General features: G+C 35.8%; 1 protein-coding gene and 1 non-coding gene across 2 annotated transcripts; one reads left to right on the plus strand and one right to left on the minus strand.

Moving 5' to 3' along the window:
- The first annotated feature begins 12,332 nt into the window (after positions 1-12,332).
- Positions 12,333-12,797, plus strand: LOC149512445 (E3 ubiquitin-protein ligase RING1-like). The gene has a single exon (XM_089751446.1). It carries the CDS (start codon positions 12,333-12,335, stop codon positions 12,795-12,797), a length of 465 nt encoding a protein of 154 aa, XP_089607572.1.
- A 760-nt stretch (positions 12,798-13,557) lies between these two features.
- Positions 13,558-13,753, minus strand: LOC149512446 (U2 spliceosomal RNA). The gene has a single exon (XR_016332265.1). It is a non-coding gene; the product is annotated as a U2 spliceosomal RNA (small nuclear RNA).
- Between the last annotated feature and the right edge of the window lie 1,734 nt (positions 13,754-15,487).

The raw sequence follows: 15,487 nt of genomic DNA on the forward strand, positions 1-15,487 counted from the left end.
GGCAAGAGAGATAGTGGAAGAGGCAGAGGCATTAAAACAAGTGGTGGCCCTAGTAGGAGAACATGGACAGCGTCTCTTGAACTTCATAGAAGAAGCCAAGGCCGAGTATGAACAGATCAAACAATTTTATGGCTATAATTCTAGGATGATAAATTCAATGTAGATCAAAGTTTTTTGGAATAAATGAAATTTTTTAGTTGAATATCGTTTTAAGGCAAATGTTCTTTGTATACATGCATTTTTCATTCATTGCATTTTCATTCATTACACTTAACAAAGTAACCATGTGATGATCATGCAAATTTGCTAATTCTAAGAAATGGTACTCAAGGTTCCAAGATTACTCCATCTAGCGAAAATCTTGCCCATCGATACACACAAGATCCAGAGTAAGACAAATAGAACAGAAAAATTCTCATAGATTTGAAAAGATAGAAAAAGCACAAGAGAAGATTGAAAGTGAGCTAAGCAAGATTCTAAAAGCGCTTAATAACATCAATAAAAGAAAGGGAGTCGAAGAAAATACAAGCCAGCAAGTTCCCCCATTACAAGAAGTGGCTGACCCCTTATACCCTCCAGGTTTTAGCCCACTTCAAGCCCAATCTGCTCAAGAGGTCCCGCCACAACACTTTGCATATCCAACATATCATGGAATGCCGTCAGCTTCCAACCCAGGGTAGTATAATAGCTATATAAATCTTGTCTTTACTGAAAAGACAGCAAAACCAATTCCTGATCTAGATGATTTAAAAGAGAAAGAGAAAGAAAAGATAAGAGTGAAAGTTCAAGAAAGCTCCAAGATTAGCATGCTAGAGCAAAGGCTATGAGTTGTGGAAGGATTTAGCTTTTATGGGTCAGTTGATGCTGCTGGGCTCTGCCTAGTTCCTGATGTGGTTATTCCCCATAAGTTCAAAGTATCAAAATTTAAAAAATATGATGGTACAAAATACCCTAAAACTCACATTACAATGTACTGTCGGAAGATGACAGCTCATGCTCATGATGAAAAACTCTTGATGCATGTTTTCCAAGATAGTCTTACTGGCTCTACGGCCAGATGGTATGTTCAGCTGGACAGAACTCGCATTCGCTCTTAGAGCGATATGACACATGACTTTATCGATCAATATCGACATATCATCGATTTGATCCCTGATCGTTTGTCTTTACAGAATCTGAAGAAAAAGGTAAACGAGTCTTTTAAAGAGTATGCCCAGAGGTGGAGGGATGTTGCTTCTTAGGTACAACCTCCTCTGATCGAGAAAGAAACTATAGTGCTGTTTGTGAGCACTTTAAAACCTTTCTATTATGAAAAGATGATAGGAAATGCAACAAAAAATTTTACTGATATGGTAATCTCAGGAGAAATCATTGAGAGTGCCATCAAGAATGGCAAGCTAGAAGAAAATGAAGCATCTAGCAAAAGAGTTCGAAAAAAAAAAAAAACGGAAGCTCAGGTTGTGAGCTTTGATAGACAGTAACTTAGAGGTTATTCACCCATCCATCACCAGAATATCTACCATATCATCCTACTATAAATAACACTTTCTTTCACCCATACCAACCATTTACACAATCACCATACCCCCAAACATATCAAACCCCTCATAGACCCCAAAATACCATATACAGTCCTGACACCCAGTTTGCCCCAAGACCTCAAAATCGCCCAACCAACCTCATTGGTGGTTCGCGAGAGCAACAAACTACTCGTGAGAAACATGTTTTTGACCCAATTCTAATGACTTATACAGAATTATATAAAGAGCTCTACAACAGTCATTTGATTCCTCCAAGTAAATTGAAACCTCTCAAGCCACCTTACCCCAAGTGGTATGATCCCACCGCTCACTGTGACTACCATTATGGGATTGTTGGTCACTCTACTGAAAATTGCACTACCCTGAAACACAAAGTGCAACGGTTGATTAATGATGGGATGACTTGCTTTGATACTAGAGGGATGACTACGCTGAATGTTAGTGGCAATCCTTTGTCGAATCATAATGTGAATGCTATAGGTGAAGAACAAGAGCGCCATGTGAAGAAAGAAGTGGCAGATATTAGGACACCTCTCAGCCATTTTTTTGATGTTTTACGAAGAGCAAATATGATATAACTGGTAAGTCCACACAGCTATCAGGGAGCATATATAACCAGTACTAGTTGTAAGTATCATAATGGGGTAATAGGCCATTTTATTGAGACTTGTGAGCAGTTTCACCAAGAGGTGCAAAAACTCTTGGATTCATATCAGATGGAGGTCTATGAAGAAAAAGAAGACTTGAAGAATGTTGAGGTGCACATGACTGATAGGCCTGAAAAGTTATTTCCAAAACCAGTGACAATTCAGTGTGAGAACAAACCGAAGTCAGTCATAGACAAACTCCTTCCCAGGTCGGTAACTTTTAAAGTCCCGACTCTTTTTCCATACAAAGATGATAAAGCTGTACCCTGGAGATATGGCTGTGACACTATAGTTCAGGGGCAGAAAGAAGAGGTTTCCAAAATCGATGGTTCCAATATAACTGGAGTAGGAGGCATTACTCGAAGTGGGAGATGTTAGACTCCAGAAATGCTAGAAAAGGTTAGAAGGGAAAAAGCTAAAGAAGGAGAAAGATGGAATAATCCTGAGATAGAACCTGAAGAAGATCAGTCGAAGCCCGTATCAGAAAGATAGGTTTGTGAATTCTTGAAGCTGGTAAAACATAGTGAGTATTCTGTTGTGGAACAGTTGAATAAAATGCCAGCTCGAATCTCATTATTATCATTGCTGTTGAACTCAGAGCCACACCGAAATGTCCTGTTGAAAGTGTTGAATCAGGTATACGTGGCATATAACGTATCTGTTGAATATGTGAACCACTTGGCTGGAAACCTAGTCATGCCAAATCACATTTCATTTAGCGATGATGAGATTCCTTTAGAGGGAAAAAGAAATGCCAAGGCTCTGCATATCACAGTCAAGTGCAAAAGCCATATTATAGCTAAGGTCCTTATCGATAATGGCTTTGCCATCAATGTCATACCTATGTCAACTTTGGCAAGGCTACCCATTGATTACTCTCATATGAAGGATAGTCAGATGATTGTGAGAGCCTTTGATGGGACCAGAAGAGAAGTCCTAGGGGATATTGAGATGCCTTTACAAATTGGGTCATGCACCTTCAATATAAAATTTTAAATGATGGATATCTCTCCATCCTACAGTTGTCTATTAGGAAGACCATGGATTTACATGGCAGGAGCTGTGCCCTCTACTCTGCATCAGAAGATCAAATTCAATGTGAAAGGTCAATTAGTAGTGGTAGTTAGAGAGAAAGACATGTTAGTAACCCAACCATTGAACACTCCAAATGTAGAGGCTGTCAAATAAGCATTGGAATGCTCCTATAGATCTTTTGAATTGGTCAATTCTGTAGGTGAAAAATTTCAAAATCAGCCTTTTTTAAAGATAGTGGTGAGCCAAGTCATCAACAAGGACTGGTATCCAGGACTTGGGCTGGGTAAAAACTTATAGGGAATTAAAGAACCTCCGATAATAATGGACAATAGCGACAGGGTAGGCCTAGGCTATGAGATGACAGAGTGGAAAGTCAAAAGAAGGCCATCAAAGAAGACAGCAAGACTGATGTTTATCCCACACTTGTATGAAACCTTCAGACCTGGAGGATTCATGTACCCAGATGCAAGAAAAAATGTGAAAGATGCTTTTACCCAGTTAGCTATTAATGTTGTTGAAAATGAAGTGGGGCTTAATAGAGAGGAGTGGGTTCGCCTTTGTCTGTCAGATTTTGAGATCAATAATTGGAGTGCCATCAAGATGCCTTTGACTTTTGATTTTGATACAATGTAATTGTAACATCTCAATAGCTTTTACCCAAGGCTACAGGGTGATCTTTTTGTTTAGGCCATTTATCTTTTATTATTTCTAATAAAAAATAAAAAGGATGCATTTTCATTCATTTTTTCTTGTGTCTTCATTATTTCCATCTTTTCAAGCACATCTTGCCAACATATCTCATTTCATTCAATTTTCAGGTCTTTAAATGAACATGAAGATAATCATGATAACAATCAAGATGTTAGCTTTGAGAATTCAATTAACACTGATGAACTTGACAATGAAGAGAATTTTGATGAATATATTATGCCTCCGGACCTAATGAGGATGATTGAACAAGAAAATAAGCCAATTGAGCCTCATTAGGAGGTAGTGAACTTAGTGAATCTAGGAGATGAAAAAAATAAGAAAGAGGTCAGAACGGGCACTTCACTTTCATCTGAAGATAGGCAACGATTGGCAGACCTACTTCGAGAATTTGTAGATATTTTTGCTTGGTCTTACCAAGATATGTCAGGGCTGAGCACAAAGATAGTAGAGCATAGATTACCCTTAAAGCCAGAATGTAAGCCGGTTCAACAAAAATTGAGACGGATGAAGCCCGAAATGCTGCTAAAGATTAAAGAAGAGGTGAAAAAACAATTTGATGTAGGTTTTTTACAAGTAGCTAAGTATCCAGATTGGGTAGCCAATATAGTCTCAGTTCCTAAGAAAGATGAAAAAGTACGAATGTGTGTGAACTATCGGGACTTGAATAAGGCTAGCCCAAAGGATAATTTTTCTTTGCCTCATATTGATACATTGATAGATAACACGGCTAAGCATTCGATTTTCTCTTTTATGGATGGTTTCTCGGGGTATAATCAGATAAAAATGGCTGCAGATGATATGGAAAAGATTATTTTTGTGACCATGTGGGGAACCTTCTGCTACAAAGTCATGCTTTTTGGGTTAAAGAATGCTAGGGCAACATATCAAAGGGCCATGGTAACACTCTTCCATGACATGATGCACAAAGAGATCGAGGTATATGTAGACGATATGATTGCAAAGTCTTGTGAAGATAAAGATCATGTCATTAGCCTCAGAAAGTTATTTGAGAGATTGAAAAAATTTCAGCTCAAATTAAACCCAGCTAAGTGCACCTTTGGGGTAAAGTCAGGGAAGTTGTTAAGCTTTGTGGTCAGTGAAAGAGGAATTGAAGTTGATCCAGATAAGATACGGGCCATTTAGAATTTGTCACCTCCTAGTACACCAAAGGAAGTTCGAGGTTTTCTGGGGAGATTGAACTACATTTCTCGGTTTATCTCTCAGCTTACTTATAAATGTGATCCCATATTTAAGCTTCTTCGTAAAAACAATCCTAGGAAATAGAATGAAGAATGTCAGGAGGCGTTTGATAAAATTAAGCAATATTTATCGAATCCTCCAGTATTGGTGCCACCTGTTCCAGGGAAACTTTTAATCTTATACTTAACTGTATGTGAAAATTCAATGGGATGTGTGCTGGGGTAGCAAGACGAGGCTAGCCAAAATGAGAGAGCTATTTACTATCTGAGTAAAAAGTTCACGAAATATGAATCTAAGTATTCTTCATTGGAGAAAATATATTGTGCATTAGTGTGGACTGCCAAAAGACTCATATAGTATATGCTCTATCACACTATGTGGCTCATAGCAAAACTGGATCCAATTAAGTATCTCTTTGAAAAGCCTTTTTTGTCTGAAAGAATCACTAGATGGCAAGTAATGCTCTCGGAATATGATATTACATACGTGAGCCAAAAAGCAATAAAAGAGGGCACTATAGCAGAATTTTTTGCAGATCGTGTTACTGAAGAGTATGAACGAATGAAGCTAAAATTTTTTGATGAAGACTTAATGACTATTTTCTAACTGGATGAAGGGGAGCATGAAGAAAAATGTTGAAGAATGTATTTTGATGGAGCTGCTAATGCCTTGGGACACGAAATTGGAGCAATTCTGATCTCTCTAGAAGAACAATACTGTCCTATAACAACGAGGTTAAATTTTAATTATACAAATAACATTGCTGAATATGAGGCATGTGTCATGGGCTTACAAGCTGCTATAGATAGAGGAGTGGAGGTACTAAAAGTGTTTGAAGACTCAGCTCTAGTTATATATCAGTTAAAAGGAGAATGGGAGACGAGAGATTCAAAACTTGTTTCATATCACAAGTATATTCTAGAGTTAATGAAACAATTTGAAGATATCCGATTTGACCACTTACCCCGAGAAGAGAATTCGATTGCTGATGCATTGGTTACTCTGACTGCAATGATTCGAATCAATGATAATACCGACATTCAGCCCATCAAGCTGGATGTTAAAGACATACTAGCTTATTGCTCTAATGTAAAGGGAGAAGAAGATGGAAAGCCTTGGTATTATGACATCCTGCAGTATGTTAAGGATCAGCAGTATCCAGTGCAAGCAACAAAAAATGATAAAAAGGGTTATCCAAAGATTGGCTATGAGCTTTTTCTTGGATGGGGATGTCCTGTACAAAAGAAGCAAGGATCAAGTATTATTGAGGTGCGTAAACAAGATCGAAGCGAAAAAAATCATTGAAGAAGTGCACGGTGGAATATGTGGGGCACATACTAGTGGACATATGATGATAAGACAGATCATGATAACGAGATATTACTGGTTGACGATGGAGAATGATTGCATTTATTATGCTCGTAAACGCCATAAATGCCAGATATATGCTGATAAGATCTATGCTCCGTCATCTGCTTTACATGTTATGGCACCACTATGGCCATTCTCAATGTGGGGCATGGATGTCATTGGTCCAATCACCCTAAAGGCTTCTAACAGGCACAGATTCATTTTTGTGATGATTGATTACTTCATAAAATAGGTAGAGGCAGCATCATATGCAAGTGTGACACGTTCTGTGGTTTGCAAGTTCATAAAAAAGGAGATCATCTGTAGATATGAACTTCCGAAGAGAATTATTTCAGACAATGCCAAGAATCTAAATAGTAAGATGATGCAAGAAATATGTGCTCAATATAAGATCAAACATCATAACTCGGCATCATACCGTTCGAAAATGAATGGGGTAGTTGAGGCAGCCAATAAGAACATAAAGAGAATTTTAGAGAAGATGACCGAGACTTACAAAGATTGGCATGAGAAGTTACCATTTGCATTGCATGCATATCGGACGTCAGTTCGTACCTCTATTGGGGCAACCCCATTTTCTTTGGTTTATGAGATGGAAGCTGTACTACCAGTGGAAGTAGAGATCCCCTCTTTGAAAGTCTTAAAAGAAGTTGAGTTGGAAGAAGCTGAATGGATTCGAGAACGTTATGAGCAGTTAAATTTCATAAAAGAAAAGAGATTGACTGCACTGTGCCATGGTCAGTTATATCAAAAAAGAATGATGAGGGCTCATGATAAGAAAATTTAGCCCCATTGCTTTCGAGAAGGAGAGTTGATCTTGAAAAGAATTCTCTCAATCCGGTATGATAGTAGAGAAAAATGGACTCCGAATTGGGAAGGACCGTATGTGGTGAAACGGGCTTTTTCGGGTGGAACGCTGATACTGACAGAGATGGATGGAAATGATTTACCCTGTCCCATAAATTCTGATGCTGTGAAGAAATACTATGCTTGAAAAAAATGAAAAAATGAAAAATGAAAAAAAATGAAAAAATGAAAAATGAAAAAATGAAAAAATGAAAAAAAAAGTGAATGAAAAAGGAGGACTCAAGGCGAAAACCCTAAAAGGGCGGTTTGAGTCATAGGGGGTTTGTCTAAATTGAAAACCTGAAAAGGCAGCTTAGATAAGGAGAATACAACATCGAATTTAAAAGTTTGTCGACATGAAGGCTAGCAAATTTGGAAGAGTTTCAAGTTGTTAAATACATCAGAGGGTTAGGTTTTCAAAAAAGACTTTGAGATGTGTTATCATGATTATCTGATTGTTCATTTTTAGATTTTGTCCCCACATTTATCCTTGTAATTCTTTTTGGGCCAAAGTTTGTCGACATTTTGTCAATAAAAGACATTCTATTTCATTCTTTGTGTCTTTTTCTGATGATCTGTTTCTCAACCATTCATATTTCTTTCTTCTAATACCCCACCATGGAAGAAACGTGCAAATGCATTCTTACTTTTTGAGTTTGAAATAATGATTGATGAATGAATAATAACATGAAAAGATTTTTACATTACATTGAATAAGTCAAGAGTGATAAAGGCAGAATCGAGATGTTCAGCTCCTGATTAGGACATTGAATCTGGAAAGAAATTTCTTACAGGAAGAATGTGAGTGGAAGAAATAATTAAAAGCTACACTAGCTTGATCTTAGAAGAGCAATGTAATTGGATCTTTAAAGAATCAAAAGGCTTGATGCTTAAGAAAAAGCTTGAGAAGCTTGAGTACCATACATTGAATAGGAATTAATTGGCCAACATTTGCATAACATGCATTGAAATTCATATGCATCGCATAGCATACACTATTTTCAGGAAAGTATAGTGTATAAATCTAAGAAGCATGGGTATTTCAAGATCCCACATAGAGAAAACAGATATGAAGATATTTTACAAATTTGAGAAGAAACTTGTCAGGTAAGCTCCTAATCCTTGAAATATGATGTCTTTTGGTATCAGGATTGATTTATAAGACCTTTGGGCATAATCTCCTGAAATTTCTTCAAACACAATTTTCAACTCCTTTGGACATGATTGTCAAGGAGCAATTTACTTTTCAAAGTCGTGGTGCCTCTGTTTAGAGGAGTAATTTACTTTTCAAAGTCGTGGTACCTCTGTTTAGAGGAGCAATTTACTTTCCAAAGTCGTGGTGCCTCTGTTTAGATGAGCAATTTACTTTTCTCAAAGTCGTGGTGCCTCTGTTTAGATGAGCAATTTATTTTTCCAAAGTCGTGGTGCCTCTGTTTAGAGGAGCAATTTACTTTTCAAAATCGTGGTGCCTCTATTTAGAGGAGCAATTTATTTTTCAAAGTCGTTGAGCCTCTGATTAGAGGAGCCATTTATGTTTCTCAAAGTCGTTGAGCCTCTACGTAGAGGAGCTTTGGTAAAAAAAAAAACAAAACAAAAAAAAACAAAAAAAAAATAAAAAAAAACAAAAAATGAAAATGTTGGGTTGAGTCTTGATTGGGTGTCTACGTCTTTGCGCAATTTCTGTTTCACAGAAAATGTGCAAAGAGGGGCAGCTGTAGACACCCAACTTGGTCCAGGCCCGGATCAATTGGGCCTGGTCCAAATGGGTAAGTCCAATTTTATTTTTATTATTTTTATTTTTATTTTATATTTTATGTATATATCTTTCTTTATATCCTATGTATTTATTATTTATTTATTATTACTATTTATTAATATATTTTTTTATTTTTTTATTTTTTATATATTTTATATATTTTATTTTATATGTATTTTTATTTATTTAACTGTATATTTATTTATCTGTTATTATTATTTTTTTATTTATCTTATAATATTTTTTTTTATTTATCTTATTATTATTTTTCTAATTATCTATTTTTTTTCTTTTTTCTTTTTGATTTTTATTTTGGAAGGTTGAGATTGAAGGATGAAAAATCCTACCGTGAATAAGGATTCAATCAGAAGAGTCCATGTTGGATTCAATGATTGAATCCCTGTCCAAAGAGGAATTGGGATTGATCAGAAACTCCTGATCAATCCCTATAAAAAGGACCCTCAGGAACAGAATGAAGAACACACAGAAAACAGTGAGCAAAGCTACTGATTTTGAGAGAAAAGAGGTGTATAGAAGAGTTTTTGAAGGCTAAAAGAAGGTGGAGAAGTGTTAGAATAGCTGTAGGAATCGAAAATAATTTTTTTAGAAATTTTTGGCAAAAATGTTTTTGGAAATTTCTGGGAAATTTCCAGATTCCGGTGATTTTTTCAACGAGGGTTGAATTTTTCGACGATAATTTCGACCAAATTTGAAGTTTTCGGTGAACTGCCCAGTTTTTGACGAAGAATCCAGAAACCAACCAACTTTCCTGCCAGCTTCTGGCGAACTTTCGGCAAAAAATCTAGATTCCGGTGAAAGATCTCAGAATCCGGTGAATATTTAACCGGAGTTCTTCGACCTTTTAGAGAAAAACGAAAGAAAAAAGAAAGAAGAGAGAGAGAGAGGAGGAGCTTTCTGTCGAAAAACAGAAGGAAGAGCCTTATATACCCTTTTAAAACGACGTCATTTTTGCCTTAAGTGATCCAGAGGATCCGCGCGTTTTGTCGAGATCCGACCCGACCCGTGCGTCGACCCGCTTCCAGACCCGCGCGTGTCTTCCCTCCTTCGAGCCGATAGCCGAGTCGAGCCGAGGTCCCAAGCCGCTTCTCCGAGCCATTTTCTCTTCCTTGAGTCGAGCCGTACTCCGAGCCGCTCCAGGTTTTTTTTTTTTTGAATTTTTTTTATTTGTTTATTTATTTATTTATTTTTTAGATTAGGTTTACTTAATATTATTTTTATCTCTATTTTATTTTTGTTTTACTTTTCTTTATTCTTTTTATTTTATTTATTTTCACTTTTATTTTATTTTATTATTTCATTTTTTAAATAAAAATTAAAAAAAGTATTTTTGGGGAAAAGTTGAAAGTATCAATTTTTCTTAAAAATAAATTTTCCAAAAAAGGGTTTTTAAGAAAAAGTTGAAAGTATCAATTTTCCTTAAAAATAAATTTTCAAAAAAGGGTTTTTGAGGAAAAGTTGAAAGTATCAATTTTCCTTAAAAATAAAATTTCAAAAAGGGTTTTTGGGGAAAAGTTGAAAGTATCAATTTTCCTTAAAAAAAAATAAATCTTCAAAAAATCAATTTTTGAGGAAAAGTTGAAAGTATCAATTTTCCTCGAAATTAAAGTTTCTAAAGAATATTTTTAGGGAAAAGTTGAAAGTATCAATTTTTCCTGCACAAAAAAAATCATTCTTTTCTTCCTTTTTATTTTGATTTTGATTTTGATTTTTCTTTAAATAATCCGACGACGGAGCCTCTACAAGTGGGACAGTAGTTTTTCTAGCATACTCTTGAGGTGAGAGAATCTTTTCAATTTTTTGCTAAAAGTATTAGAGTCAATTGAGAATGATTTCCAATAGTTAATTACTTGATAAATTTTAAGGCTCATTGGATAACATAAATTTAAGCTGGTACCATCTTTTGATGGGCGTTGTGAGGGTGCTATAACCTTCCTCACAAGTAACCGAACTCACGAACCCTGTTCTGGTTAGTAGACCTGAACCTATTCTTTTAGGGACCCTTAAACTTAGGTGTTCCCTGAAAGGACAGATTCCTTAGGTGGCCAATCACACCTAGATAAAAAAGATTGGTGACGACTCCCTTAAGTCAATGTCTAGCGATAGATCCCCGGATCTAGACATTATGACATAATTATTTGAATTCTGATTTTTTCGATCGGTTCAAATTTAAAACTTCAACACAAAAAAGAAAAAAGATAAATTCGAGAACTAAATCGATTTAATCTCTTAAATAAAAAAATCCAAATCGATTTAATTAAAATGAACAATTTAGATCAATTTTATTGATTTAAAGTTAATGCTTTCTCCTACTTTAAACAATAAAAAATGAAATAGAATGATGCTTTCTCTTAATCCTTTTACATATTGCTCTTATTAAAAATCTTTTGAATTATGTTTTGTTATACTAAAATGCAAATAGAATGATGTTTATATTGCCTTTGATATAATCAAAACAAAAATGGTTCTTCCTCTTATTTTCTTAAAATTATAGCAACTTGAATTAGGATAACCGACATGGATTCAGTTACAGCAATAGTATACTCTAATAAAAGATATTACGAACTTAAGATACATATGTAAAGCTCACATCACTCTTACTTAACATATAAAAAAGGTTCTTCCTCTTATTTTCTTAAAATTATAGCAACCTAAATTAGGATAATTGACGCGGAACATAGTTCCGCAATAGTATACTATAATAAAAAATATTATGAACTTAAGATACATATGTAGAGCTCACCTCACTCTTACTTAACATATTAACAATAGATTTTTTATTATATATTTATTATATTATGTATAAATACATAAAAGAAAGAATATCAATCTAAATTTGATTTTTTTCATATGCAACTACAACAAAATAAATCAGTTTATTTTATCACATAACTCTTTCTTTGACCTATTTTTTCTCAATTTTTTTTCATTTATTTTTTTCCAGCCACATAAGAGTATCCAAAATCTAGTAATACTTAAATCCGTTCTCAGCTAGGATGAATAATCCTTCAAAGTTAAGGAAACTTAGAGTCGTCTCTTCTCTTGTATTATAAATTTCTCATAGGCTTTGCCTTTGAGAAATTGCAAATACAAAAAATTGCAACCTTCCATTCTTCTTTTTGTTGCATTCCTTGTTTCAAGTTTGAATATGTGTGATGAATTAGATCAAGTTTTAGTCGCATGTTTGGAACGTGAGTTTAGAGGAACATGAGGCTTTTCTATGCCTTCTATTATCCAACATGTTTCTTAATAATGAAAGGGATGATGATGATCAATTCTTTGATGATGCTTACATGGAAGATGTGGTCATATTCAAAAACTGATGATGATATTATGGAGTTTTTTGAGGATGCTCTTATTGATGACGATCCACCAAATATGATCAAGCCTCCCAGTAAATCAGCCATTGAAGGGTTGGAAAAGGTAAAGATCGATGAAAGATCATTAATGTCGTGTTTGGTGTGCTTTGAAGATGTTTCAATCGGGACTGAAGACAAACGCTTGCCCTGCTCCAATGTTTATTGTATAGGTTGCGTTGTTAAATGGTTTAAAGAGAGGAATACATGTCCATTGTGCCGCTATAAAATGCCTGTTGTGGATTTTGATCTAATTGTCCCATTGCCTGCCATTGATTCTGATGTGGACTCTGAGAACATGACTGCTACTAATTGATTTTAGTGTCATTTATAGTATGTTTTTATTAGGGTTATGTTCTATTTTCTTTTTGTTTCTTTTGAACAATTTGTTTGTAAACTTAAGGGTTCGCAAATTATAATGAAATTGTCATTTGGAACCCAAACCCTAAACCCTAATCACCCAAGTCCTTATGTTACATGATTATTAAAAAATTTACTGCACTTTTCCTTCTAATTCTGATGTTTTTGTATTTCTTATAATATGTTATTTCTATACATGACCATGCTCTCCACAACTATTGATATAAATTCTTGTTGATTAGTTTGTTTTGTTTTGTAGGGTTTTTCTATTTCTTATCAATATCTTTGAGACCAAGATTGGTCCTAAAGGACATTGTTCAGTCAATCAATGTTTTGATCAAATCAAGTGGATACTTTACAAAAACCGGGACATTGAGTTAGTATTCACGAGAGCAAACAAGAGAAGCTAGTGTTTCCAACAAAATGAATTGATACCTTGACTCAAACGAAACTAAATCGAACTTTTAATCGAAGGCAGTAAAACATTTAATCATCTAAGACTGCAATACTAATATGTCTATTACACTTTTTGCAGAATCAAAATTTGTCTCCATATTGGATATTTTCTCTTTCAGTTCTATGTACTGTTGTAACAGAGCTCCCAATTTTTTGTAGCTTGGCTCCTGATTTAAATACAGAAAACATCCCATCTTACTTACGTTTAACAGAAAACTTGTTCGACAGAGAAAAACCAGAATCTATTTCAACTAGAATTGGTGGGATGCGCCTAGCCCATGCAGCAGTGCAACGCATGGGCGACACTTGAAGGCCCCAGTAGCAAGCTACCGTGATGGACCTTCTCCCTCAAAAAATTAATTTAATATCATGTGGATCAATGACCCACGTATCAGATATTAAACTGATAAGAACAGATACTACACTTGATCTTAGCCAAAAGGCCGAGAAAGGTATGCTTTGTAATCGCTCTCAACTTCTCTTTCATAACTTGTCTCGCCCAAACCCTATTCAACTGTTCATGATGTGGGATAGAAGCTCAGCCAAGTTCAGTAACATGTATCTTTCCACGACCAGTGAAAGCTGATTGCTAGTTACCTGAATATCAGAGCAAAATCTGGCAACAAAGACACTCTAACAATTACCATTTCCTTGGAAGATTATTTATTAATCATTTGCGTATTTGAAATGGTATTTGACATCTGCTTTGAGAAGGCACGGTTCATATAATCTATAGGTATAACTTCAATGTCTTGTTTTATGCTGCGTTTAGCTGCAAAATCAGTCATCTATTGAGTCTCCTTCATTCTTTCAATCATGCTTATCGTCGTTCCTGCCGTAAAGGGTATAACTTGTTAATTTCTCAGTCTTAATACCAAATTATGTCCAGTACTGAAAATATACAGTCAACTTGACGCATCTCTGCGTCGCAGATGATTTACTAATGTTTGCAAAGGGTAAGTTGGATTCTGTTATTGGTGTGAAGGAGGTGCTGAAGGTGTTTTAACACCTTTTCTGGCCTGCAACTTAACTGTGAGAAAAGTGAGTTATATTCAACAGGAATTAATAGATGGGAGCTCAGTCCAATATAGCAGGTTTCTGGCTTTAAAATTGGATTGCTTTCTGTTAGATACTTGGGGGTACCTTTGGTTACCAGGAGGCTCACCGGAAAAGATTGTGCGCCACCAATGGACAAGATCACAACCGGGAGTAAAAGTTGCGCAGCTAGGCATTTGTCTTGTGGTGGAAGGTTGCAGCTAATGCAGTCCGTGCTGTTTAGTATGCAAAACTATTGGTCTAGGCAATTCATTATGCCAAAGCGTGTGCTTAACAAGATAAATCAACTATGCTCCAGTTTCTTCTGGAAATGGAGAGAAGGGCCCGCACGGGGAGCTAGAGTGAGCTGTTGTGCAATTTGTTTCTCTAAATCTGAGGGAGGGCTTGGTCTCAAAGATATAGTATCTTGGAACCAGGCTTGTCTCATGAAGAATATGCAGGACATTTTTATTAAAGCTGGTTCAATATGGATAGCATGGCTAGAAGCTTATGTTTTGAAGGAGAGGAGCATCTTGCAGGTTCCAGAACAACAAAAAAGTAGCTGGAACTGGAGGAAGCTACTTCAGCTTAGATAGATTGCACGGCATTTTATAAACATAGAGAATGGAGTTGAGATCTAGCCTTTTCTAAGCAACACCTACTCAGCTGCTATAGTATGAAATACGATTAGGCCGAAACAAGAGAAGGTTGAATGGCATAAACTCATATGGTTTCAATACCATATTCCAAAGCACTCTATAATAACTTGAATGGCTATATTAAATAGAGTTTCAACGAAGGACGGGTTGAAAACGTGGGGAATTGAGGTGGATGACAAATGTTGCCTGTGCCAGAGAGAGGACGAAACCATGGAAGATTTGCTCTTTGGATGTGATTATTCAAAATAGATTTGGTAAAAGATATTACGGAAGTGCAGGATCTTTCGGGGGTGGAGAACTGGTCCGAAGAGTTGAGATGGGCAGTGAGCAAATTGAGGGGAAAGCTTCCATCATATTGCTATTAGCCTGGAATTCCAGACATCAGATATAGAAAGAGAGCAACAGCAGGATGTTACAGGTCCTTGAACACATAAAAGATGCTGTGAGACTTCGATTAGGGGGGCTAAGTCGGATACACATAAAAGATGTTGTGAGA

The sequence above is a fragment of the Durio zibethinus genome, chromosome 22 (assembly GCF_047325235.1).
Source record: "Durio zibethinus cultivar Kanyao isolate XHJ-2024 chromosome 22, ASM4732523v1, whole genome shotgun sequence".
Taxonomy (NCBI): Eukaryota; Viridiplantae; Streptophyta; class Magnoliopsida; order Malvales; family Malvaceae; genus Durio; species Durio zibethinus.